At 42.2% G+C, this 27,952-nt stretch overlaps 1 protein-coding gene across 1 annotated transcript in view; it reads right to left on the bottom strand.

The window, feature by feature from the left end:
• LOC126339928 (WD repeat-containing protein 76-like) overlaps positions 1 to 27,952 on the bottom strand; it is a 147,777-nt gene that overhangs the window by 63,318 nt on the left and 56,507 nt on the right. The window contains exons 4-5 of the mRNA XM_050001673.1: positions 20,122 to 20,228; positions 8,627 to 8,753 (exon numbers count right to left, since the gene is read on the bottom strand). Coding sequence (XP_049857630.1) covers positions 8,627 to 8,753; positions 20,122 to 20,228 — 234 coding nt within the window. The remainder of the gene's footprint in view (positions 1 to 8,626; positions 8,754 to 20,121; positions 20,229 to 27,952) is intronic.

Genomic DNA, 27,952 nt, shown 5'->3' with positions numbered 1-27,952 from the left:
TGTACAACCTCTGGTTCTTTCCGTTTATCCAGGTCCCATATCCTTAATTTCCCACATTTTTGCAGTTTCTTCAGTTTTAATCTACAGGTCATAACTAATAGACTGTGGTCAGAGTCCACATCTGCCCCTGGAAATGCCTTACAATTTAAAACCTCTATTGTTGTATAAATAGCAGCACTGAGTGCAGGATGTCGTTCTGGTCTGGCTGTACGCGGGTGTCCATAATAAACTTGCTTTCAGATCAGTGTGTTGTACTTCACTGATGACCCAGTTTTCAGATTTTGACTCGGTTGTAGTTATGACACAATGTTGTTTGGGGGAGATGCTGATTATTTCAAAACATTGACATCACCACAATTCTAAGTCAGCTGCTTATAAGGCATTCATCAGCATTTTCCAGAGACAACAAAATGGCTGAAAGTGTTCGCGCAAACTGCCGAAGAAAAGATGTGGGACGACATGATGTGTTTGGAAAATGTGTTACTTTTACTGTGTGGCAAAGCTTAACAGTGGTTTGAGAACAGTGAATCTAAATTCAATAGTCCAGACAAAATCCAGGATGAAATGAAGAAAATATAATCAGTAGGAAGTGTAATTAGTGGAAGAATGAGAGAAAAAGGGCCCAACGTCACAGGGAAATGACAGTCTTATGTAGGGAATGTTTCGGCACTGTCACATTGTGGATGCCAATATGACAAAAATCTTACATTGGTTGAAAAGAGTTGAACTTCCAGTAAAATATGTCACAAGAGAGGAAATCATCAAGTGGCGACACCACATCATGGAAATTCAACAAAAGAGCTAGACGAAAGTGGTATCACTCACAAACGTGCTCCCTACAGCATTTGTGGAAGACATACAGCACTTTATGGCAGCCAGAACAGTCGTACAGAGTAAGTAAAAGAAAGCAGAAATTAATCTCCACCTCATAGGTTAAAACATACCAGATAACAGATGTTTCAATCTTCAACACCAATCTCCACCACAAGTTGAATGCACCAGGTAGAATGGATTCACTAATGCCACAACCATCAAACAACAACCCAGCACACAACCACCACTGATTTGCAAGTAAAAAAAAAAAGAAGATATTTGAAGGACATAAGAAAGTACCAGTATGTTTCCACTGTGGGCGCACTGGACACACTGTATGCTACTGCAAAGAAAGATGACAAATTTCTGATGAATAATATATCACAAAACATCAACCATCACAAAATCTATTCACACTAGTGAACTGCAAATGATTCTAGTCCAAGTGTGGGACGAAGCACATTGGCATACTCTAGTTTATATCACTCCCCAAACACACCACATCCACTCCATATCACATACAGAGATACCATCCACTCATCTTGCCACTTAACTAAACAAAACTGCTTTCTTGGACAGCAGTTACCAAGAGGTCAGGAAATCTAACTAATGTCATCAATTACTGTAATACTGAATGCTTATTTTTGTTAACTATAGAAGACTATGTTCATTTATATGAAAGAAACTGTGCTGAAAGTTGCAAATGGGAAATCTCCAACTGACAGCAACCTGTATTACAAGATTAACTATCAACAATACAACACAGTCATTCAAATTTGAATGTAATCATAACGTTATTCTCAGATGGGACTTCTTGCAGGCATCACAAGGAGTCAGGCAGTAGAAGATCAGGGCTCTGAAGTGACGAAGCTATTCCAACACGCACATAACAAAGGTTGCTCGAATGGTTGTTTGCCACTGAAGATGCTGTATCCAACCTTCGTCAAGAACTGAGCCAGAGTCATCAATCAGGTTGAACCGTAAAGCTTTTGACAGTTACAAAAAGCTACTCAGATTCACTAAACAAATTTATATTCCAGTGACCATCACAAACACTGCAGTTGGTCAACACTGCAGCAGTAATTGTCAGAAGGAGCCATAACTCACCCCTAAAGGTACACGCATAGGAAAAGCAGAACCAATAAAGGATTGGCAGCTCAGTGTCATCAACAAGTGATCTTGCTCACTATCACTATACACAACGCAGTGGAGGAAGTTACTATCACACTGCCGACACATCTGGCCTAACCAAGAAACTACATTGATGAGTGTTAACAGTTCTTTTCTAATCTTTGCATACTTTCAAATCCAGAGTGGAGAGAAGAAAAACCAAGTGGCCCATGGTAAACATCGTATCAACATTACCATCCACCAAGGAGTCAGCATTTGTATAGGGTGTCACTGGCTGAACGAAGCATAATTTGAGAGGAAGGGGAGAAGATGCTGCAAGATGATGCTACTGAACCTTCAGCAAATCATTTGTCCTCTCCTGATCTTTGTGAAGAAGGGTGACATATGGTGTTTTCATGTCAAGGCACTCAATAAATTCATTAAGCAAGATTGTTTATCTATTGTCAAGCATTTCTGACACCATAGACAGCATGAAAGGATTAAAGTAATTCTTGATTGTGGTTATGCAAACAGGCTATCACCAATTTGAATTTGACAAGGTTGACAGAGGCAACTGTCTTCATAGCTCTTGATGCCCTCTCCGAGTTCAAAATCATGTCATTTGGACTATGTAACGCTCCAGCCATCTTCGAGCATTTGACGGACAACCTGCTTAGACACATTACATTGGCAATGTGTGTTTGCTGTCTAAAGGGCACATGAGATGGCTGAGAACTGTGTTTAAAAATGTTCAAGTGACATACCACCACCTGAACCTCAAAAACTACCTATACATCAAACAAGAAATAGTATCTGAGGGCATCTAGTTAATGGCAACAAACTCTGTTTCAATCAAAAGCAAATGCAAGCAGTCACAGATTTTCCCAACTCCTCAGCACATTCATGACTAGAGCAGTTCTTGGAATATGTTTGTGCTATCAGCAATTTAAAAAAATTTCTCTACCATGGCAGATCCCTTGCAAGAACAACTGCAGGAAGACACCAGATTTTCCTGGATTGAGATTCAAGAAAGATTGATTGTTGTCTTTAAAAAGGCACTAACGGCTTCTCCAAAATTCACACCAATGCCGATGGTCATGGGACAGGTGCAGAATGGCACAAATTCATGAGGATGCTCAAAAAGACGATAGCTTGTGAATTCGGAGTCTTCTCTAAGCCTGAGATGATGTACTCTACAACCAAGAAAGAGTGCCTTGCAGTTGTGTGGGCCATCAACAAGTACAAGTATTATTTGACAAACCATTCACTGTTGTGATGGGCCACAATTTTATATGCTGGCAGGCCTAAGGGACCCACTAGGTGGAGTGATGAGATGGGCACTCAGGCTTCAGGAGTACAAAATCACAGTGGGTGCAAGCAGAATGATGCTAAAAACCTTTACAGGAAACCTTTGGCTGAACACAGCAGCATGGATGTAATCTCATCGCTACATTAAAAGACATTGCTGCTGAACAGAGAGAAGATTGTGCAGTGCTGAAAACCTTAAAATCTTGGCAGAAGAACCAACCAAAGGAGAACAGCAACTAGTAAACAGAACATTGTGTAAGAGGAACTATGAGACCATGAACCATAATGACCAGCTATCATGAAGCGTTTCCATGACGATCCAACATCTGATTACACGGCATTTATGAAGAATTTAGACGGAAACAGATGTAGGTATCACTGGCCAGTATGAATGTACAGTCTCATGGTGATGAATCAATAAAATCTTCTCGGGCTTCCACTGATGTCAGGTAGCTAAAATCCCATTAAATAAACTACAAGTTAATTGTTACCAGTCACTGTTTTGTTGATCTCCACGGCATGTTTCAAAGTTTTAAATCTCAATTATGAGGTGGATTTACATTAGTTAGTATGACATTGTGTGTGTGTGTGTGTGTGTGTGTGTGTGTGTGTGTGTGTGTGTGTGTGTGTGTGTGTAATTTTTTGGAGAAACAAGACACTATTTTAGAACATGGTTTTGGGTTCCTTCTTAAAAAATTAAACTTATAGCTAACAGTAAGTATAAAATAAGTAGAACAGAGTACCTTCAGTGGTCACAGGTTCCTTTCACTGTCATAACACATCACCTGCATACCGACATATTTGTAAACAAATATGGTGTCTGGAAACTGCTAGGTGCAAGGTTTGTATAGCAAAATAGAAGACATTATCACAAAGCACAAACAATATACATCGTAACAACATTATTATAGAATCATTTTTTTAAAGGATTTGGAGGTGTTTGTTTTGAGGTGTCAAATACATGTGTTGGAATACATTCTTCAGGTGCCATGTAAGTCAGATTCTGTTGCTATATGAAGTTTGCTCTCCTACAATCACTCTTTCCACCTTCTCTCTCCCTCTCACTTTCTCTTTCTCTGCTCCTGCCTCCAGCCTTTCAGATCTAGCTATTAATCCCAATCAAAACTGTTATTATGTATAATTTTACCGCTGTAGCCAATATGATTACTGTACTTAAAGTCTGTAACATTTCACCTGATTGTTATAAACAAGTATGAAGCTTTTAAGTCATTTTAACATTTGTCCTGATTGTATAAACAAATATGAAGTTCAAGCTGTTTTAACTTGTCAAAACCTGATTTATATGCCGCCTGAAGTATTTATTCTAGCACATGTATTCAACACCTCAAAACGAACACATCCAAATCCTTTAAAAAATTATTCTGTAATAATGTTGTTACAGTGTATATTCTTTGTACTTTGCAATAATGTCTTCTTCTGCTATATGAACCTTGCACCCAGCAGTTTCCAGACACCATATTTGTTTACAAGTATGACAGTACAAATGTGATGTGTTATGACAGCGAAAGGAACCTATGACCACTGGAGGTACTCTATTTTACTTATTTTCTACTTACCATTAGCTATAAGTTTAATTTTTTGTAAGAAGAAACCCAAAACCATGTTCTGGAACAGGGTCTTGTTTCTCCACTAGACAGTGCCAAAAGATCCTCCAAAAAACTAACACAACACACACACACACAAATGTCATACTAACTAAATCCACCAGATGATGGAGGTTTAAACCTTTGAAATGTGTTGTGGAGATAAATAGAACGGTGACTTAACAGTAAACTTGTTGTTACCTTTAATGTCAATAACAACCATGGTAAAGCCTAACCCAAAATGTTCGCAATTAAAGACATTGGCCGATAAGCACTCAGTGTACACTGATGTTTAACAGAGACATTAGGATACATTCGCATACAACAAACCGAAGCAAGACTCAACAGGCTCCACACAGTTATTGCTGCTCCACAGCTGCAAGACTGAAATGACAATGTATACATTGTTCTTAATTCAAGATGATGACACTCAGGAGGACTACATGAAACACAAACACAAGGACCAAAGAAGCAAGGTATTTGACTCATATGGACCCTGAATGCCCAGGCGGAAGAGTACAGTAATACCAAACAATGGCCAGTGAGAAACAGTCCGAGAGACTAGGTATGAATTTTTACTCCTTTGCAGAATGTGGGACTATTCAAAAAGTTGCAGACGCACTACTTTGGGCCGTATCATATCCATCACTTGTCAGACATCACATATACCATAAGAACTAATTACCAACCTTACGGCCAACCTGAAAGCACATATAGCTCTCCTTCACGATCACCCACCCTATTCAGAGCCATGGAACTTTTTTTATTTTCCATTGAATCATCATAAATCATGATGACTTCAATGTAATTGTTTGTCTAATTGTGTACTTCTTTCAGTTACCTTCTCTACAACACTGCAGCTGTTCTTTGTTCGTATGGTTCACGTTTCATCCAGCTAATTTATTTGGCAATGACATAATGCAAAGGTTACTTTCCTCCTCTCAACAAATTGTGCTAATTTTAAAATTGTCCACACATGAAATTGCATACCACAGTTTCAGTTTCTCCCTAGCTTGTTTTACCAACTGCTTCCAATTTTCTTTAAAGATGTTGCAGCCATTTGACTGCAACAATTTTTATTTTATTGTTATACAGTTCAGAATTCGTTGTATTTCATATCAGTCTGATATCTTTTGACATATAAAAAAGTTACTGTACTTGAAATTAGCCTATGGCTGAACTCTGGATCATATAACAATAAAATAAAACTTATTAGCATCAGACAGCGGTACCGTCATTAAAAAAAATTAGCATGACTATGGTTCCAGCCAAAATAAAAATTACACACTATCAGATTTTCAACATTAATAAGGTAAAGCAAATTGCACAAATTTTGTGTGTAAAATATTGAATAAGGATGTTACCTCTATTTTTCATGTGGGAGAAATGAAACCCCAAGATCGTCAGCCGATTAGTCATCTCTCATCATGACCACATAGTGGTCAGTATATTCACTGCTACTGTCATCGTCTGATAAAGAAATTGCAGTATTATAAACGGATTCTTCTCTTACATTTTCTTCTGTGTTTGACCTTGTAATCTCTTTCCGCATGTGGTTCACAACATTCTTCCAATTGTCTGGCATTATTCGTGTGACAGCCTCATTTAACAGCCTCTTGAGTCTCACAACATAAAGGTTCTGTTTCATTGTGCAACATCTGCTTTTATTTGAGCCCAGACGAGTTCAACTATGTTGTAATGGCAGTGGTACAGTGGAAGACATAACCCTGTGGCCTTGGTTCTCAGCTAATGTATCAAACAACATAATGCATCTTCTGTGGCTTATATCGTTTCACTAATTCCAGAAGTTCCGCTTACCGCATATTCTGCTCAGAGCCCATTTTATTACCTTTCAACCAGCTGATTATTTCATCTCTCCTTGCAGCAGCCGCTGGTGCCTTAATTGTCAGAATAGTACGGCGCATTGTCCATTAGAAAAACACTACCAAAAGTGACATTTGGTAGCAAACAAGTAATGAACCAGTCTTTGAATGTATCTGCATTCATCTCCTCATGGTAGTCAGTTTTTTTGACTGAAACATCATAGCAGCACTTGGCACAAAACCTTATAGAGCCAGCATGAACTATAATTAGTCACCCTCCCGTACCAGTTAGCACACTCAAAGTTCCGTGGCGCACGTCATCTTTCCATGCGACAGAACATGCACGACGCACATTGACCCATGTTTTGTCAATCCATATTACATTTTCCAGATTCACTGCTAAAATGACATCTCCATGCTACAATGTCTCCGCCGTTTCATTAATAACTTTCATCCAGAGAACTTTTTCCAGTGGAAGCCAATTTTTTTCAAAACAATGGAGAGACTTGTCATTCTGCTTGTGAACAAACCACTGTCCGACAGTGATGCCATGAACTCTTCAAGTGTCAGATACTCCTTCCTGCTGTAGTACACATATCTATGTTGCCTGATAACACTTTTGTCAAAGTTATCTGTTTGTCACACGACACAATCTCTTCCTTGATTTTCCAGGCGTCACAATAACAGGGCCCGCATGTGAATTGGCAGCATCAATCATTTGTGATACCCTTCACTGTCACTGTAGAGATGTTCAATGCTTCTGCCACTGTCAAACACTTTACAGTAATTTCCAAGAATGATTGCCTATCGAAGTTGCGGTGTCCAAACATTACAAATCGATCATGCGACTCCGGTGGCAGGCGTTGTGATCAATTATTTGTGATCGTCATTTTTATCTGTTTTCCATCGTTCCCTTACTTGCTCAAAATTACATACCTCTGCTAATCACTTGTGAGTTTCTAGGGAATCCCAGACAATTTATGTCGTTAGTGAGTGAGATGTCCGCTGTTCTTGAGGTTTCTTTGACGGATTCTCTCACATGGAAAAATCTTATTATATGTTTATCCAGTGTAGAAATTTGTTTGACTTTTTGTCACAAATATGGATTACTACCGAATGAGGAAAGAAGGGACTGTGTAGACTGTGGTGGTGCGAAGTGTGTAAAACTCCGTAAGAACAGTTTCGATGCTGAAATACCGTTTACAATTTCACTGCGAACAGTGTGGGAAATGAACGAGTAGCAGGAAAAATACATGGTTCTTCCAGACTACCCATCCAGACCACTGTAATGGACCCTCACATAACAACACCGACGACGAGTAAGGTAAGTCGTCTCATTTTCAATTACAAGTATTTTTGTAATGCTCTTCTTTTGTCGCTGCTGTAGCAACCACCCTAAACTAACTCATAACGCCTGCCACCAGAGTCGCATGATCAATTTATGATCACACGTTCGATATCTATCGTTTCGACACCGCAACTTATATAGGCAATCATTCTTGGAAATTACCCACTTTATTCACTGATATAGAAGGCCCACCATTATCCCTTTCCCGTTCAAAGTGAACAAGAAATCCGTATATAAATTCATTTGCTTAGGATTTCAGCTTAGCTCCTTTCCCAAAAGCCCTCTTCTCTGGACTATAAGACAGCCATTTTCCACTTATACACACTTTTCCACAGCAAGTAACTCTCAATAGTAGTGGAAATCACATGTATACACACAAACCTGAACATAGCAGGTGGTGCAACTGAAAGCACCAGTCGCCCAACACTACAGCGTTGCCACGGTAACATAAACAGAAGCTCACGGTCTGATTAGCCGTCGTGGATATGCGAAGCATGTGCACCATGGCCACGACAACTGCCAGAGCCATTCTCTTGCCATATGGAGTATAGGTATTTGATTATACTTTCACATACCAAATCTTTCTGAAAAGGCTTCCTATATTTATGAAAACAACTCACCTGGTAAGATTATCTGCCTCTAAAGCTGGCCCAGTTAGTTTCTGTGTTAAATGTGGCTTCAAATCAAGCAAATAATCATTTGAAATTGTTTCAGAGTCACTATCTGACAACTTCATATCAATGGGATCTGGAAAGATACACGAAATGAGAAAGCTAAACAATAAAAAATTCTCACAGTACATAAAACACATTTTTAATACGTGGAAGACTTGGAAAATAAACCAGGAGACTATAAATATTAACTAAGAAGGCTATACATGTCAATGGTAGAAATCTACTCTTACAGGACAATGCAAACACATACTTTGAAATTTTAACTTTATTCTTTAAAAGCTACAGAATAAAAACCGAGGAATGATGAGGCATGCCTAACATCTTTTAATTTATTCCAGTGTACCCCATATTGGGTGGGGTACACTGCTGCCTTTCACACATTTATCAGGAAAATTGATAATTACAGGTTAAATTCCTTTACGAACATAATTTTAAAGAATGGGGCAGGGGATGGAGAATGTGGAATTGCTTTTCCTAACTTTACTGCATGGGACATATTCGAAATATGGTAGCTAGTAACCTGGCACGAAAACAATGTTGCTCCTGTGGGATTTTATGGAAGCAAAATCTTGTTAACTAACAAGAGAAAATGTCAATTTGAAATTTCTCACATTAGTACAAGGGACAGAAGAGCAGAAGAAACAAACAGTGTTATTCAAAAGGAGCTGGTTTTTGTATTCTTAGGAGTGAACAAAATTTGAATCAGCATACTGCACAATCAAGTAATGAAACAATACTTTGAAAAATTAAAATCTGTAATCCAAGACTATGGAAAAGTCTGAACAAATCTGGTGAACAAGCTGAAATTAAGATGAAGATGAACTTGGTAGCAGAGTTTTACAATGGAACTGATACTGAAGATGTGGGTTAATAGTGGGCTAGTTGACAGGTGTGGACGAGGATTGGAACAAGGATAGTTTTCATATTGTCTTTATATAACAAACAAGCATTTCTAACTTCTTGTGACGTAATGAATAATCCATTACATTTAAGGCATGTAGCCGTGCAGTTACTACTATTTCAACTGATAATTCAGCCACATATCTTCCGGCCATCCTCATAGTGAGTCACAAGACAAATGACAAGCTGCCACAATGACCTTAAATGCTCTTCCACAGCAGTACCACATCTGTGAGTCGCAGATGCTGCTCGGTGGCAAAGAGGTACACCTACACAAGTCAATGCATTCTCGATGGCTGCAACACTGATGACTATTCTGCAATTTAGTTACACCAGGAGCCAGATTCCACGTCTTATCCAAATTAAAATCATATCACTGTTTATGAACAGGCCGCGCGGCACATACATTACGAAGGTAGGCCTGAACACGCCACCCCAGGAGACAGAATGCATTTCTAAACATGCTAACTCGCAGCTGGGTGTGTAAGTAGTAACGAGGATTGAATCTTTTAGTGGAATCTACTGTTATGACGTCTTACTGACAACAGTAATACAACAAAATTTAATTTAAGATCAGCACCCAACATAAATGGTTGAACTGCTTGTTTACAGCCTTTAGTCTCTAATGATTAAAAGTCCTCATTTCATACAAGAAGTGGTGCCTTATGCAACTGGTTAACATTTTGATACGATTTTCATTTTATTGTATGGCAGTACAGCTGAAACAAATTGTAAGTAGGCATATGAACTTCCGATATTTGTAGGACTAATAATAGTAAGACTCCATAATAGCATATTCCAGTAGAAGATGCAATTCTCGTTTGGATGTACACACCTAAATACAGGTGTAGGCAAATGAGCCGAGCGAGCAAATGAGCCGAGCGAGCAAATGAGCCGAGCGAGCAAATGAGCCGAGCGAGCAAATGAGCCGAGCGAGCAAATGAGCCGAGCGAGCAAATGAGCCGAGCGAGCAAATGAGCCGAGCGAGCAAATGAGCCGAGCGAGCAAATGAGCCGAGCGAGCAAATGAGCCGAGCGAGCAAATGAGCCGAGCGAGCAAATGAGCCGAGCGAGCAAATGAGCCGAGCGAGCAAATGAGCCGAGCGAGCAAATGAGCCGAGCGAGCAAATGAGCCGAGCGAGCAAATGAGCCGAGCGAGCAAATGAGCCGAGCGAGCAAATGAGCCGAGCGAGCAAATGAGCCGAGCGAGCAAATGAGCCGAGCGAGCAAATGAGCCGAGCGAGCAAATGAGCCGAGCGAGCAAATGAGCCGAGCGAGCAAATGAGCCGAGCGAGCAAATGAGCCGAGCGAGCAAATGAGCCGAGCGAGCAAATGAGCCGAGCGAGCAAATGAGCCGAGCGAGCAAATGAGCCGAGCGAGCAAATGAGCCGAGCGAGCAAATGAGCCGAGCGAGCAAATGAGCCGAGCGAGCAAATGAGCCGAGCGAGCAAATGAGCCGAGCGAGCAAATGAGCCGAGCGAGCAAATGAGCCGAGCGAGCAAATGAGCCGAGCGAGCAAATGAGCCGAGCGAGCAAATGAGCCGAGCGAGCAAATGAGCCGAGCGAGCAAATGAGCCGAGCGAGCAAATGAGCCGAGCGAGCAAATGAGCCGAGCGAGCAAATGAGCCGAGCGAGCAAATGAGCCGAGCGAGCAAATGAGCCGAGCGAGCAAATGAGCCGAGCGAGCAAATGAGCCGAGCGAGCAAATGAGCCGAGCGAGCAAATGAGCCGAGCGAGCAAATGAGCCGAGCGAGCAAATGAGCCGAGCGAGCAAATGAGCCGAGCGAGCAAATGAGCCGAGCGAGCAAATGAGCCGAGCGAGCAAATGAGCCGAGCGAGCAAATGAGCCGAGCGAGCAAATGAGCCGAGCGAGCAAATGAGCCGAGCGAGCAAATGAGCCGAGCGAGCAAATGAGCCGAGCGAGCAAATGAGCCGAGCGAGCAAATGAGCCGAGCGAGCAAATGAGCCGAGCGAGCAAATGAGCCGAGCGAGCAAATGAGCCGAGCGAGCAAATGAGCCGAGCGAGCAAATGAGCCGAGCGAGCAAATGAGCCGAGCGAGCAAATGAGCCGAGCGAGCAAATGAGCCGAGCGAGCAAATGAGCCGAGCGAGCAAATGAGCCGAGCGAGCAAATGAGCCGAGCGAGCAAATGAGCCGAGCGAGCAAATGAGCCGAGCGAGCAAATGAGCCGAGCGAGCAAATGAGCCGAGCGAGCAAATGAGCCGAGCGAGCAAATGAGCCGAGCGAGCAAATGAGCCGAGCGAGCAAATGAGCCGAGCGAGCAAATGAGCCGAGCGAGCAAATGAGCCGAGCGAGCAAATGAGCCGAGCGAGCAAATGAGCCGAGCGAGCAAATGAGCCGAGCGAGCAAATGAGCCGAGCGAGCAAATGAGCCGAGCGAGCAAATGAGCCGAGCGAGCAAATGAGCCGAGCGAGCAAATGAGCCGAGCGAGCAAATGAGCCGAGCGAGCAAATGAGCCGAGCGAGCAAATGAGCCGAGCGAGCAAATGAGCCGAGCGAGCAAATGAGCCGAGCGAGCAAATGAGCCGAGCGAGCAAATGAGCCGAGCGAGCAAATGAGCCGAGCGAGCAAATGAGCCGAGCGAGCAAATGAGCCGAGCGAGCAAATGAGCCGAGCGAGCAAATGAGCCGAGCGAGCAAATGAGCCGAGCGAGCAAATGAGCCGAGCGAGCAAATGAGCCGAGCGAGCAAATGAGCCGAGCGAGCAAATGAGCCGAGCGAGCAAATGAGCCGAGCGAGCAAATGAGCCGAGCGAGCAAATGAGCCGAGCGAGCAAATGAGCCGAGCGAGCAAATGAGCCGAGCGAGCAAATGAGCCGAGCGAGCAAATGAGCCGAGCGAGCAAATGAGCCGAGCGAGCAAATGAGCCGAGCGAGCAAATGAGCCGAGCGAGCAAATGAGCCGAGCGAGCAAATGAGCCGAGCGAGCAAATGAGCCGAGCGAGCAAATGAGCCGAGCGAGCAAATGAGCCGAGCGAGCAAATGAGCCGAGCGAGCAAATGAGCCGAGCGAGCAAATGAGCCAAATGAGCCGAGCGAGCAAATGAGCCAAATGAGCCGAGCGAGCAAATGAGCCAAATGAGCCGAGCGAGCAAATGAGCCAAATGAGCCGAGCGAGCAAATGAGCCAAATGAGCCGAGCGAGCAAATGAGCCAAATGAGCCGAGCGAGCAAATGAGCCAAATGAGCCGAGCGAGCAAATGAGCCAAATGAGCCGAGCGAGCAAATGAGCCAAATGAGCCGAGCGAGCAAATGAGCCAAATGAGCCGAGCGAGCAAATGAGCCAAATGAGCCGAGCGAGCAAATGAGCCAAATGAGCCGAGCGAGCAAATGAGCCAAATGAGCCGAGCGAGCAAATGAGCCAAATGAGCCGAGCGAGCAAATGAGCCAAATGAGCCGAGCGAGCAAATGAGCCAAATGAGCCGAGCGAGCAAATGAGCCAAATGAGCCGAGCGAGCAAATGAGCCAAATGAGCCGAGCGAGCAAATGAGCCAAATGAGCCGAGCGAGCAAATGAGCCAAATGAGCCGAGCGAGCAAATGAGCCAAATGAGCCGAGCGAGCAAATGAGGGCAGTCCTACCTTGGTGACACACGCCGCAGCCTATCTATCTTTCTCACAGGCCTTGGTTCCACATACCTCTCATGAATGGTATGTGTTGTCTAACCTGTGTATTACTTATCAGAATTCCCACAAGCAATCTGATGCATGCCTGCCTTACCAACCAATAAATCATCCTTCACATAACCAAGTATGGCTGCAATCTCCATAGTAGACCTGAAGATCACCATAACACTGTTGTAGAGAATACGCCTTACCTTCAAGGAAAGAGCGGGATTCCATTTTCACAGAAGTCATAGAAATTAGATTAACCGATAATTTAATAAATTGAGGTAATGGTTTTAATTTGGGTAAGATGTGGGTTCTGGTTGTTGGTGTAATTAAATTGCAGGGATGTCAAGGTGTTACCACCGCCAAATATACACCAATAAGTAAATTGAGTCTGAACACTTTCATCACAGTTGGTGCTTGTGTAAGTATCCCTTTGCTACCGACCAGCATATGTGACCCGCATGCACAGTACCACCACAGTGTAGCATATAAGGCCACCCATGGAACCTTGTCATCAGTCTTGCAACTCACTCTGAGGATGGCTTGATAATTCACAAATAAAATATGAATTAAGTGGTAGTACTTGTGCAGCTGCATGCCAAAAATTGAATGGATTACCAAACAAGCAAGTCAAAAAGGAAATCTCCCTCAGAATTTTGCTTCATTTACAAAAGACAGATAGGATGGCCAGTATTTACCTCCAAGCGCAACAACTCTTAGCACAGCTGATTGAAACATAGTAAATAAAAACAGTTAAACCAAGCTTACAGACAAAATGGTTCCTTCTTCACTGGCTAAAAGAAGGAGTGGAGTCCAGGTCACTTAGAATCTATGCTGAAATGGTAGTTCCAAAACAAAAAATAGATTGAAAGTGTGAGACGTGAAGAGAATGGTAAGGTGAAAAATGTGCCCACCATGGACAAAAATAAATAAAAATTCTCACAAGTTGAATTGTATGGTGCTTGGCAACAAGGTGGTGTTCCAGCCTAAAACGTGATAAAATTCTGATCCTACATCAAATCAACTAAGTGGGTTGAAGGCTTCTATACAGTCAAGCATCGATCAGTCTAGTGTAGCAATAGGAGACAGCAACAGGAAAGCTGATGTTTTAAATGTTGTTTGTAAAAATATTTCTGTAGAAGAAGCACACAGACTCCTGTACAGGAGTCATAGAAACAGACAGCCCTGGCATTCAGATGCAAGTGCAGGAGTTTTAGACAATAATGGGCCAAGTCTGAATGGGTGCCAATTAGGTTTTACTGGGAGTACTCTTTGACACTTACCCCCTGACACAGCTTGCACCTACTGTGAGTAACTAATCCAGCACAAAGTGCCAAGCTACTGGCAAAAGGCGCAAATGACTTGTATATACGAAGTATTCACAAAATTACAGACCAATATCCTAAACATTGTTTCACAGCAAAACGCTTGAGCATATCCTAAATTCAAATACAATAAATTTCCTTCGTGAGGCAAAAAAAAGGACTGTCTACAAATTATTCATGCGAAACTCATCTGCCCCTCTACTCACACAGTACACTGCAACCCACAGATGAAGGGCAACAGGCAGATTCCATAGTACTACATTTGCGGAAAACATTTAAGACAGTGCTCCACTACAGATTGTTGAAGGTCTGACCATACAGACTAGGTTCCTGCATATGTCAAAAGTAACAGAACCCAGAATGTTGTCCTGGATGGCAAGTTTTCATCAAAGACAAAGGTATTGACAGGAGTACCCCAGGTAAGTGTCGCTTGACTGGTCTTTCCTACACACACTAACCCCTGACAGACAGGGTGAGCAATAATCTGCAACTGTTTGCTGAGATGCTGTCATGCATGGCATGCTTTCCTCATTGAGCAGCTGTAGTAGTATACAAAATGACTTACAATTTCTCTTTGGTGTAATTAATGGCAGCTTGTGATAAGTTTAGAAAAAAAACTGAGTTAGCGTTGTGGTGCAATATGAAATAGAACGAGTATGTAAGGTCGGCAGCAGGTAAGGCAGATGATCGACTTCAGTTTACTGCAGCAATTTTAGGAAAGTGAAGCTTCTCTATTCTGGACAGGACATATAGAGCACTACTGTGACCCATTCTTGAGTACTTCTGTAGTGTTTGGCATCCCAACCAGGGCAGATTAAAGGGAGACACTGAAGCATTTCAAACTCCTTTGAGAGTTTGGAGAAAAGAAGACATACTTTTCATGAAACACTGTTGAGAAAATTTAGAGAACAGGCACTTGCAACTGACTAAAAAAATTCTACTGCTGCCAACATACATTACATGTAAGGTCCGCAAAAACAAGGTGAGAGAAATATGGGCTTGTATGGAGTCATAAGCAGTCTTTTCCCTCACTTCATCTACAATCGAAACAACAACAACAATTACATATACAGGGTGGGGAAAAATTGTGTCACGAAATTTTAACGCTGGATAGCTGATTCCAGTAGGAACCAAATTACTAATGTTGTGTAGGTAGACAATGCACCATTTTTAAACTATGGAAACTTGGCACAATGCACTCCAATTCACTGTGGGATGGCCCTGTTGCCATTCGTCAGTTGACGGACAGCACTATGGTTGATGGTTCACATATACAAATGTCCCTCGCCCCGTCACTGCCCCAATGTGATATGCGCACATGTGGAATAGGTCTTGCTGTTTGTCTCCACCTAATGTCAGAGACATTCACACATAAGCTTCGCTTCGGAACACACACACATCACCTGCAATTTAATAATATCATAAGCACGGTGGCACAATATTCATTTGAAGACCAACGCGATACGGTTTTTGTTTATAGACTAGCCAATGGTAATGCGCATTAGGCTCGACTGTTGTATGGAGAACAGTATCCAGCAAGGCGGCACCCACACCTGCAAATGTTTACAGCGATTCACCAGCGACATGGTGAAACTGGTTCATTAGCAGGGTACCAAGGTGATGCTGGAAGACTTCAAACAAGACAGAATGCTGCATTTGAAGAGTGTTCTCGAACGCTCCGAGAAAGCACCTATGAAAAGTACTCAAGCGGTTGGACACGACATGGGTCACTCATCAGTTAGCTTGAGAGGTTTTGAGGGATGACAGCCAGCATCTATTTAGTTTCCACCCTGTCCAAGACTTAAATCCTGTGGCAAACTACAAACACAGGCTAGGGTTTTGCTGCCACTTTCTGCAATGTGTTGCACAAGATCCCGACTTGCACGCCATTGTGTTGTTTACCAACGGTACACCTTACATCAAGATGGCCTTAACAACACTCTAAATGTTCATTACTGGGCAAGCGGAAATCCTCACGTCATATACAGCCATGCTCACCAGGAATGATTTACACTCAACTTTTGGGCGGACAACCAGGAACAATTTAATCTCAACATTTGGGCAGGCAATGTGGTTGACCATCTGACTGGGCCAGTCCAGTCTACATCCTCAACTTACTAGGGCAAATTATCTTCACTTTTTGCAAGAAACTCTAACCGATCTGCTGGAAGATGTTCTCCGGGACATACAGCTACGCATTTGGTTGCAGCATGATGGGGCACCGCATGTAACAGTTGTACTGTGTGTTGATATTTAAATTAATTCTTCAACAACAGGTAATTAGCAGAGATGCTCGTAGGACATGGCCCCCATGATAACCAGGCCTCAATCACCGGAGTTTTTCCTGTGGGGATTCTTCACGGTTCTAGCTCACCCACCAGGATGCAAACCACCTAGAAATGAAGAGGAATCAATGGATCGATTTCAACAGGCCACCAATCACATCAGCGCAATGCCAGGAATCTTTGAAAGAATTCGTCAAAACATTATTCAACGTTACCAAGCTTGTGTCGCCAGTTTGAGCACCTGTTTTAAGTAAACAATGTCCTAGCTACAAAAAAGGCCCTTTTCAGGGCCGACAATTTGTAAACAACTTTATGTACAAGAACTAACAACTGTTGACACGTTTGTTCCCAGAACATCTTACCATGAAACTACAATAGATGTATCGGGACATTGGTAGGTTCGCCCCCGGGCCCCCAGAGTGGAAGGATGACTCACTACCATCAAGCGTGCGGGTCACCTTGTATACATCATCTCCAGCAGACAAAGGCTTTGTGGTCATGCTTTGTCCAGAGCAGCCGGCAACAGGGCAATCCCGCGGCCAATCAGAGCACATGGTGCCAAGTTTCTATAGTTTGGAAACTGTGCGTTGTCAACCTACACAACATCAGTAATTTTGGTTCCTACTGGCATCAGCCATCCAGGGTTAAAATTTGGTGACAATTTTTCTCTGTCCTGTAGATGAGAAATTAGTGTGGCATTCATGCTTTTTTGGACGTGCACGAGGTAAATGTGGAAACATGAAGTGATGTGACATATTACCAAATGTGTCCAAACAAGAACCAACATGCTGTTATCCTTTTCTTGGCTCCTGCAGGACAAACACTGATAACACATCCACAGAAACCTGAAAAATGTGTTGGGGCAGCATGTCTCAAAAACCACCATTGTGGAATGGTATGCCAAGTTCCGTGCTTAATAATAATGCACATTGTCATACTGCAGATGTCATATACAGAAGTTAAAATAACTTAAGTGGGAGACATTCAAGCACCCCGAACTTTTGTGATGATCTCTCCTCATGCAATTATGTTTTCAATTCCTTAATAAAGGCCTTGAAGCGTTAAAAATATCTGTCAGATGAGGACGTGCAGCAGCCATCTGCGGACTACTTCACACAGCAGGACATGGCGTTACACCTACCAAGTATCTACAACCTGGTGCATCAGTGGGATGAATGCCTGAATGCTCAAGGAAATACTGCCTGACTGATTTATCAATTCTGGACTGTACAGTCTTGAAATGGAAAGTTTTCGATCATTCCTTATAATAGGACAAATTCCATGTCAACTGGAATATCCTCGTGCATCTCAAATGGTGACAATTACTTCCACATATTTTAAAAAATGTACTGGTAATCAGGATATTAAATAGAAAAATAAACTGCAAATACAAAAGGTCATATCAGGCCAGTTTAACCAAAGGTTGTAAAGATATTAATGAATACTGATGAACAGCAGATAAGAATACACTGACACAGGGTGATGCAAAACATCTCTGTGGTAGTTCATAATTAAAGGGCGACATGGAGATCTAAAACAAATGTCGATTTGGATTTCCCCATACCAGATACTGATATTGTAGGGTCAATAAAAAGTACAAGCATAATTTGTAGGTTGAATATGTTCTTTCACTGAGGTGACTGAAGTCATGGGATACCTCCTAACATGTCAGACCACCTACTGCTCTGCATAGCACAGCAACTTGACATGGCATCGACTCAAGACACTGGCAGTCCCCTGCAGAAATATTGAGCCATACTACCTCTACAGCCATCACCAGTTGCTAACATGTTGCTGGTGCAGGATTTTGTGCATGAACTGTCCTCTTGATTATGTTCCATAAATGTTTGATGACATTGATGTCTGGCAATCTGGCCGGCTAAACCATTTGCTCGAATTGTCCAGAACATTCTTGGAACAAATTTTGAAGAAATGTGGCCCGCTGACATGACATTGATGTTTGGGAACATGAAGTCCATGAATGGCTGCAAATGGTCTCCAAGTAGCCAAATATAACCATTTCCAGTCAATGATCAGTTCAGTTGGACCAGACAAAACAGTCTATTCTGAGTAAACACAGCCCACATCATTACGAAGTCACCATCAGCTGGTGCAGTGGGTCTATGGCTTAATGGAGTCTGCACCACACTCAAACCCTACCATCAGCTCTTACCAAATGAAATCTGAACTCATATGATCAGACCAGGGTTTTCCTGTCCTGTAGGGTCCAACCAATATGGCTATAAGTCCAGGAGGCACTGCAGGCAATGGCATGTTATTAGCAAAGGCACTCGCATCGATTGTTTGCTGTCATAGCTCTTTAACACCAAATTTTGCTGCACTGTCAAAACAGATACTTTGTCGTATGTCCCACATTAATTTTTGTAGTTATTTCAAGCAGTGCTGCTTGTCTGTTAGCAATGATAACTCTAAGCAAACGAAGCTGCTCTCTATCATTCAGTGGAGGTTGTGGGCCATTGCATTGTCCTATTGAATTACCTAAGATTTCCACAAAGGAATATCCCATGCGTCTAGCTTGAACTGTCATTCCACATTCAAAGGCTGTTAATTCATGTTGTGTGACCATAGTAACCTCAGAAACCTTTTCATACGAATCAACTGAATATAAATGACAGCTCGGCCAATGCAGAGCCCTTACGTACACAGTACTACTGCCATCTGAAATAAGTGTGTATCACTACCCCTTTGCTTTTGTCACCTTTTTGTAGACTGGATGGACAATGAAGGACAAAACAGTTTATGAATGGAAGCCAACCAGAAGAAGGCAAGCAAAAGACAAAACAGTGGGCAGACAATGTTGCAAGGGTTACTGAAACTCTGAACTTTACTAAAAGAAGGGATCAGTTGATAGGGGACATCCTGAGGCACTAAGGGATCACCACTTTAGTACTAGGGGGTATAGGGGGAATGGAAAGGGGGGGGGGGGGCGGGACCAGTGAAAGTCTTAGAGCAAGATTAGGAGATCAACACATAAGCAGATTGAGAAGGATGCAGGTTGCAGTAATTATTCAGAGATGGAGGAGGTTACACAGGAAATTAGTATGGAGAGCTACCTTGAACTGGAGAGAATACTAAGTCAGAGGATGGTGATGAACCATACTAGATAGGGTAGGTAAGAGGTAACTCATGTAGGGGCTAGACACATACAGAATTGTAATGTCATGAGACTTCAAATGTAATTATGTCTGCCACTTGCAAAAAATTTCTGAAAGGTGGAGGTAACTTTCAAACTATATTGGAACAAAACATACAGCTCACTGCTTATAAATAAAATTATTCCAACTCACCTGCAGGTTTTCTAGAAGATACTTCCAAGAAAGATTCCGAAGATTCTGTAATTACTTCAGTACCATCAGGAGCTTGACCTTTGAGTCTCATGGAAGCACGGCGTGGCCTGCAATACAAATTGTGACCAAGACTGATGAAAGAACACAAAAGTCAAACAATAAATTAATATATTTCCACAAACAATTTTATTATAATAGGTATAAAAGTTTTTGTGACCATGTCAATAGAAAAACTGTGCGAAGAGCATTTGTGTCTCACAAATACTGGTAGAAACATGGTGACAAGCAGATGGATAAGGCTGATGGTACATCTCCTTAGTGACATATCACACTCCTCAGCAACGAACTGTTTTTCTCCCTATGTTAACAGCAAGAAAAAAAATTGGCTTTTTCTGAATCATTAAGTGAGCTTCCACACACATTATGCTCTCCACATTCAACCACATACTTCTTTCCACATTCAACCATGTACTTCTGATCAGTTCTATTTTCTTAGAAGCCATTACTTGATGATGATGGGTTCGTGGAGCACTCAACTGCACAGTTATCAACGCCCAGACAAATTCCCAACCTTTGTGCAGTCCAAACTTGCAACTTTCCGAAGTGATGATGAAAACAGAAACACCCTGTCATCTCAAGGATGGTGAAAATATTATCCTAGAGTTACAATCTTCAGATTATCTGGATACATGCTTATTACCTACTTTGACTGTGGGCTAGATTTCAGACAATACTTAAATGGTAAGAACTCTGATATATATTCATTAATTTATTCATTATGTTCTATAGACCCCACCACAAGATAGGACCTTCACAGTTAAATGAACAAAACACAAGACAAATCTCAAACTTATTCTGTACACTGTATTGACAAGTAACTCTCACTATACTGTTTATTGCTATCCACATTTATATCACATTTACACAAGTAAATCGGAAAGAAAGCTGCCACTTTGGGAAAATCTGCTGCCTTCTCATCAGCTGCTGTTTATTTCCTACTGGTAGCTAATTTACTTTAATACATTGGTATTTCTCAATGAGAAAGGTTACCCAGAACTGTGAAGACTAAGTCATATTCAAGGTACCATTACCACACATAATGCTGGGTCACAAGTATACCACTACTTGCCATCGTATTGCAATTGCGAACATCAGAGTTCGGTTCAAATTAATTTTTAATGTTAGTAACAAAAACTGTTAAGAAGTAAATATATTGAAAAGTGAGTAGGAATTCCAAACACTTTGCCTTTAAGACACTTCAAGATGTACAATTATCTAGTCTAGATGACGAGAATGACGATTTGAGGCGAGATGTGCTTGACATCATTAGTCTACTTAATACTCTTACTGTCGTCTTCTGCTAAATAAACACAGCTTCTGAACAAGCCCAAATTTGTCTTATTTTATCTTCGCTATCCTTGTGTGAAATGTACATTGGCAACAGTGGAATTGTTCTGCAGTCAGCCACAAACACTGGTTCACTTAAATTTTCTCCATAGTGCTTCACAAATATCGCAGTTTTCTTCACAATGGATTCCCATCTGAGTTCACACAGCATTTCTATAACACTTGCATGTTAATTACAATAACTGGTAGCAAATCTAGCAGCATGCCTCTGAACTGCGGGAATGTCTTCCTTTAATCTAACCTGGTGTGGATCCCATACACATTAGTGTTCTATGCTCAGTCCCACTTACAAATGAGTTACACTTTCCTAGAAATCTCCCAAACAATCTTCCCTATTATCCAATCATGTGCTCATTCCACCTCTTACAGCTTTACAACATTGTTGTTGTTGTTGTTGTCTTCAGTCCTGAGACTGGTTTGATGCAGCTCTCCATGCTACTCTATCCTGTGCAAGCTGCTTCATCTCCCAGTACCTACTGCAACCTACATCCTTCTGAATCTGATTAGTGTACTCATCTCTCGGTCTCCCTCTACGATTTTTACCCTCCACGCTGCCCTCCAATGCTAAATTTGTGATCCCTTGATGCCTCAAAACATGTCCTACCAACCGATCCCTTCTTCTAGTCAAGTTGTGCCACAAACTTCTCTTCTCCCCAATCCTATTCAATACCTCCTCATTAGTTACGTGATCTATCCACCTTATCTTCAGTATTCTTCTGTAGCACCACATTTCGAAAGCTTCTATTCTCTTCTTGTCCAAACTAGTTATCGTCCATGTTTCACTTCCATACATGGCTACACTCCAAACAAATACTTTCAGAAACGACTTCCTGATACATAAATCTATATTCGATGTTAACAAATTTCTCTTCTTCAGAAACGCTTTCCTTGCCATTGCCAGTCTACATTTTATATCCTCTCTACTTCGACCATCATCAGTTATTTTACTTCCTAAATAGCAAAACTCCTTTACTGCTTTAAGTGTCATTTCCTAATCTAATTCCCTCAGCATCACCCGATTTAATTTGACTACATTCCATTATCCTCGTTTTGCTTTTGTTAATGTTCATCTTATAGCCTCCTTTCAAGACACTGTCCATTCCGTTCAACTGCTCTTCCAAGTCCTTTGCCGTCTCTGACAGAATTACAATGTCATCGGCGAACCTCAAAGTTTTTACTTCGTCTCCATGAATTTTAATACCTACTCCAAATTTTTCTTTTGTTTCCTTTACTGCTTGCTCAATATACAGATTGAATAACATCGGGGAGAGGCTACAACCCTGTCTCACTCCTTTCCCAACCACTGCTTCCCTTTCATGCCCCTCGACTCTTATTACTGCCATCTGGTTTCTGTACAAATTATAAATAGCCTTTCGCTCCCTGTATTTTACCCCTGCCACCTTTAGAATTTGAAAAAGAGTATTCCAGTCAACATTGTCAAAAGCTTTCTCTAAGTCTACAAATGCTAGAAACGTAGATTTGCCTTTTCTTAATCTTTCTTCTAAGATAAGTCGTAAGGTCAGTATTGCCTCACGTGTTCCAACATTTCGACGGAATCCAAACTGATCCTCCCCGAGGTCTGCATCTACCAGTTTTTCCATTCGTCTGTAAAGAATTCGCGTTAGTATTTTGCAGCCGTGGCTTATTAAACTGATAGTTCGGTAATTTTCACATCTGTCAGCACCTGCTTTCTTTGGGATTGGAATTATTATATTCTTCTTGAAGTCTGAGGGTATTTCGCCTGTCTCATACATCTTGCTCACCAGCTGGTAGAGTTTTGTCAGGACTGGCTCTCACAAGGCCGTCAGTAGTTCCTATGGAATGGTGTCTACTCCGGAGGCCTTGTTTCGACTCAGGTCTTTCAGTGCTCTGTCAAACTCTTCATGCAGTGTCTTATCTTCCATTTCGTCTTCATCTACATCCTCTTCCATTTCCATAAACCTTCTATATACTCCTTCCACCTTTCTGCCTTCCCTTCTTTGCTTAGAACTGGGTTTCCATCTGAGCTCTTGATGTTCATACAAGTGGTTCTCTTATCTCCAAAGGTCTCTTTAATTTTCCTGTAGGCAGTATCTATCTTAGCCCTAGTGATATAAGCCTCTACATCCTTACATTTGTCCTCTAGCCATCCCTGTTTAGCCATTTTGCACTTCCTGTCGATCTCATTTTTGAGACGTTTGTATTCCTTTTTGCCTGCTTCATTTACTGCATTTTTATATTTTCTCCTTTCATCAATTAAATTCAATATTTCTTCTGTTACCCAAGGATTTCTAGCAGCCCTCGTCTTTTTACCTACTTTATCCTCTGCTGCCTTCACTACTACATCCCTCAGAGCTACCCATTCTTCTTCTACTGTATTTCTTTCCCCTATTCCTGTCAATTGTTCCCTTATGCTCTCTCTGAAACTCTGTACAACCTCTGGTTCTTTCAGTTTATCCAGGTCCCATCTCCTTAATTTCTCACATTTTTGCAGTTTCTTCAGTTTTAATCTACAGGTCATAACCAATAGATTGTGGTCAGAGTCCACATCTGCCCCTGGAAATGTCTTACAACTTAAAACCTGGTTCCTAAATCTCTGTCTTACCATTATATAATCTATCTGATACCTTTTAGTATCTCCAGGGTTCTTCCACGTATACAACCTTCTTTCATGATTCTTAAACCAAGTGTTAGCTATGATCAAGTTGTGCTCTGTGCAAAATTCTACTAGGCGGCTTCCTCTTTCATTTCTTAGCCCCAATCCATATTCACCTACTATGTTTCCTTCTCTCCGTTTTCCTACACTCGAATTCCAGTCACCCATTACTATTAAATTTTCGTCTCCCTTCACTATCTGAATAATTTCTTTTATTTCATCGTACATTTCTTCAATTTCTTCATCATCTGCAGAGCTAGTTGGCATATAAACTTGTACTGCTGTAGTAGGTGTGGGCTTCGTATCTATCTTGGCCACAATAATGCGTTCACTATGTTGTTTGTAGTAGCTTACCCACATTCCTATTTTCCTATTCATTATTAAACCTACTCCTGCATTACCCCTATTTGATTTTGTGTTTATAACCCTGTAGTCACCTGACCAGAAGTCTTGATCCTCCTGCCACCGAACCTCACTAATTCCCACTATATCTAACTTTAACCTATCCATTATGCCTAGATATTTAATCAATGTGACTGTCAAGCAGCATACCACAAATACTTGCTAACAAAGAGAGAGAGGGGCTGGCCAGTACTTACCTCAGCTCAGTACAGCCGATAGAAACACAAAAAACAACCGAAAATTTAAGTTCCTAGCTTTCGGAATAAATGTTCCTTCATCAGGGAGGAGAGAGGGGAAAGAAAGGGAAGAAGGGAAAGTGGATTTAGTTACTCACAACCCAGGTTATGAAGCAACAGGGAAAGGAAAACAGGGAAGGTAGCAAGGATGGAGACATGGTTGTCAGAGGGAAGCCAAAGATATTCTACTGTAGGTACTGTGCCAGGTTCAAACCAAAGAGGATGCATACAGAAGTAGAGAGGTGTATAGTATAAAGATGTAGGATGAAAAGATGCATGAATGGCTAAAGAGGAAAGGGAAAGAGGAGAAGACTGAAAAGTAAATGGGAGTGAGGTTGTTTAACGTAGGTTCAGACCAGGGGGATGGCGGGATGAAAGGATGTGCTGGAGTGCAAGTTCCCATCTCCGCAGTTCAGAGGGACTGGTGTTAAGTGGGAGAAGCCAAATGGCATATACGGTGTAGCAGGTTCCTAGGTCCCTAGAATTATGCTGGAGGGCATGCTCCGCTACTGGGTATTGGACATCTCCTAAGCGGACAGTTCGTCTGTGTCCGTTCAAGCGCTCAGCCAATTTAGTTGTTGTCATACCAATGTAAAAGGCTGTGCAGTGCAGGCATGTCAGCTGATAAATGACATGGGTAGTTTCACATGTGGCCCTGCATTGAATTGTGTATGTTTTACCAGTAACGGGGCTGGAGTAGGTGGTTGTGGGGGGGATGCATGGGGCAGGTTTTACAGCGGGGTCGGTTACAGGGGTAGGAACCGCAGGGTAGAGAAGGTAGTCTGGGAATATTGTAGGGTTTAACAAGGATGTTACGGAGGTTAGGAGGACGACGAAAGGCAACTCTAGGTGGTGTGGGGAGAATTTTGTCAAGGGATGATCTCATTTCAGAGGTTGACTTGAGAAAGTCATATCCCTGGCGGAGTAATTTATTGATGTATTCGAGGCCAGGATAATATTGGGTGACAAGGGGGATGCTTCTGTGTGGTCTGAGGGTAGGAATATTGTTGTTGGATGGGGAGGAATGTATCAAACCCACCAACAAACAACAGTACCTTCACTTTGATAGCTGCCATCCATTCCACATCAAACGCTCCCTTCCCTACAGCCTAGGTATTCGTGGCAAACGTATCTGCTCCAGTGACGAATCCCTCAACAATTACACCAATAACCTGACCAGTGCTTTCCTCTCCCGCAACTATCCTTCCACAAACAGATCTCCCGAGTAATACATTCCTCCCCATCCAACAACAATATTCCTACCCTCAGACCACACAGAAGCATCCCCCTTGTCACCCAATATTATCCTGGCCTCGAATACATCAATAAATTACTCAGCCAGGGATATGACTTTCTCAAGTCAACCCCTGAAATGAGATCATCCCTTGACAAAATTCTCCCCACACCACCCAGAGTTGCCTTTCGTCGTCACCCTAACCTCCGTAACATCCTTGTTAAACCCTACAATATTCCCAGACTACCTTCTCTACCCAGCAGTTCCTACCCCTGTAACCGACATCGCTGCAAAACCTGCCCCATGCATCCCCCCACAACCACCTACTCCAGCCCCATTACTGGTAAAACATACACAATTCAAGGCAGAGCCACATGTGAAACTACCCATGTCATTTATCAGCTGACATGCCTGCACTGCACAGCCTTTTACATTGGTATGACAACAACTAAACTGGCTGAGCGCATGAACGGACACAGACGAACTGTCCGCCTAGGAGATGTCCAATACCCAATAGCGGAGCATGCCCTCCAGCATAATTCTAGGGACCTAGGAACCTGCTACACCGTATGTGCCATTTGGCTTCTCCCACCTAACACTAGTCCCTCTGAACTGCGGAGATGGGAACTTGCACTCCAGCACATCCTTTCATCCCGCCATCTCCCTGGACTGAACCTACGTTAAACAACCTCACTCCCATTTACTTTTCAGTCTTCTCCTCTTTCCCTTTCCTCTTTAGCCATTCATGCATCTTTTCATCCTACATCTTTATACTATACACCTCTCTACTTCTGTATGCATCCTCTTTGGTTTGAACCTGGCACAGTACCTACAGTAGAATATCTTTGGCTTCCCTCTGACAACCATGTCTCCATCCTTGCTACCTTCCCTGTTTTCCTTTCCCTGTTGCTTCATAACCTGGGTTGTGAGTAACTAAATCCACTTTCCCTTCTTCCCTTTCTTTCCCCTCTCTCCTCCCTGATGAAGGAACATTTATTCCGAAAGCTAGGAACTTAAATTTTCGGTTGTTTTTTGTGTTTCTATCGGCTGTACTGAGCTGAGGTAAGTACTGGCCAGCCCCTCTATCTCTGTTAGCAATTGTTTCACATCTTTATATGAGATTTTCCATTAATTAGTTATACCACAAATACTGTACTACAACGTTTGGGGATTGTTTGCCCTACTCATCTGCATTAATTGAAGTTTTTTTGCATTAACAGCAAGCTGCTACTCATCAAATCAAACAAATTCTAAGCAAGTCATTCTTTAGCAGCCTACAGTCACTCAATGACGATACATTCCCATACAAGTCAGAGTCATCAGTGAACACTCACAGGTTGCTGTTCACCCCACTCATTGGATGAGTCCTGTATACGGAGAACAAGAGTCGTCCTATCACACTTCCCTGGGGCATTCCCGAGAATGCACTTGTCTCTGATGAAAGTTATGCTCAATTAAATTAACCGTTATGCTCAGTTAAATTAGTCATCATTCTATAACACAGCACATTCTCAACTAATTTCTATACAATCGGAAAGAATGAAGTAGGTCTCTAATTAGAGACTCATCTCCAGTTTTCTATATTATTGTTATACAGTATGAGGTTTGCTCACAAAATTTTGGAACTTTCTCCACAAAATTTTTACACTTACCTTTTACTTAATGTGCATGCTCCGCAATTGATACACCATTCCCAACACTGTTTCCACTTCCGTAAAGCAGGCCTGATACACCTCTTCTACATCTACATCCATACTCCGCAATCCACAATACGGTGCGTGGCAGAGGCTACCTTGTACCACAACTAGCATCTTCTCTCCCTGTTCCACTTCCAAACAGAACAAGGGAAAAATGACTGCCTATATGCCTCTGTACGAGCCCTAATCTCTCTTATCTTTGTGGTCTTTCCGCGAAATA

This window comes from Schistocerca gregaria, chromosome 1, assembly GCF_023897955.1.
Source record: "Schistocerca gregaria isolate iqSchGreg1 chromosome 1, iqSchGreg1.2, whole genome shotgun sequence".
Classification (NCBI taxonomy): Eukaryota; Metazoa; Arthropoda; class Insecta; order Orthoptera; family Acrididae; genus Schistocerca; species Schistocerca gregaria.
Note: the sequence above shows the minus strand (reverse complement) of the source record. Positions and strands in the feature narration are given on the sequence as shown.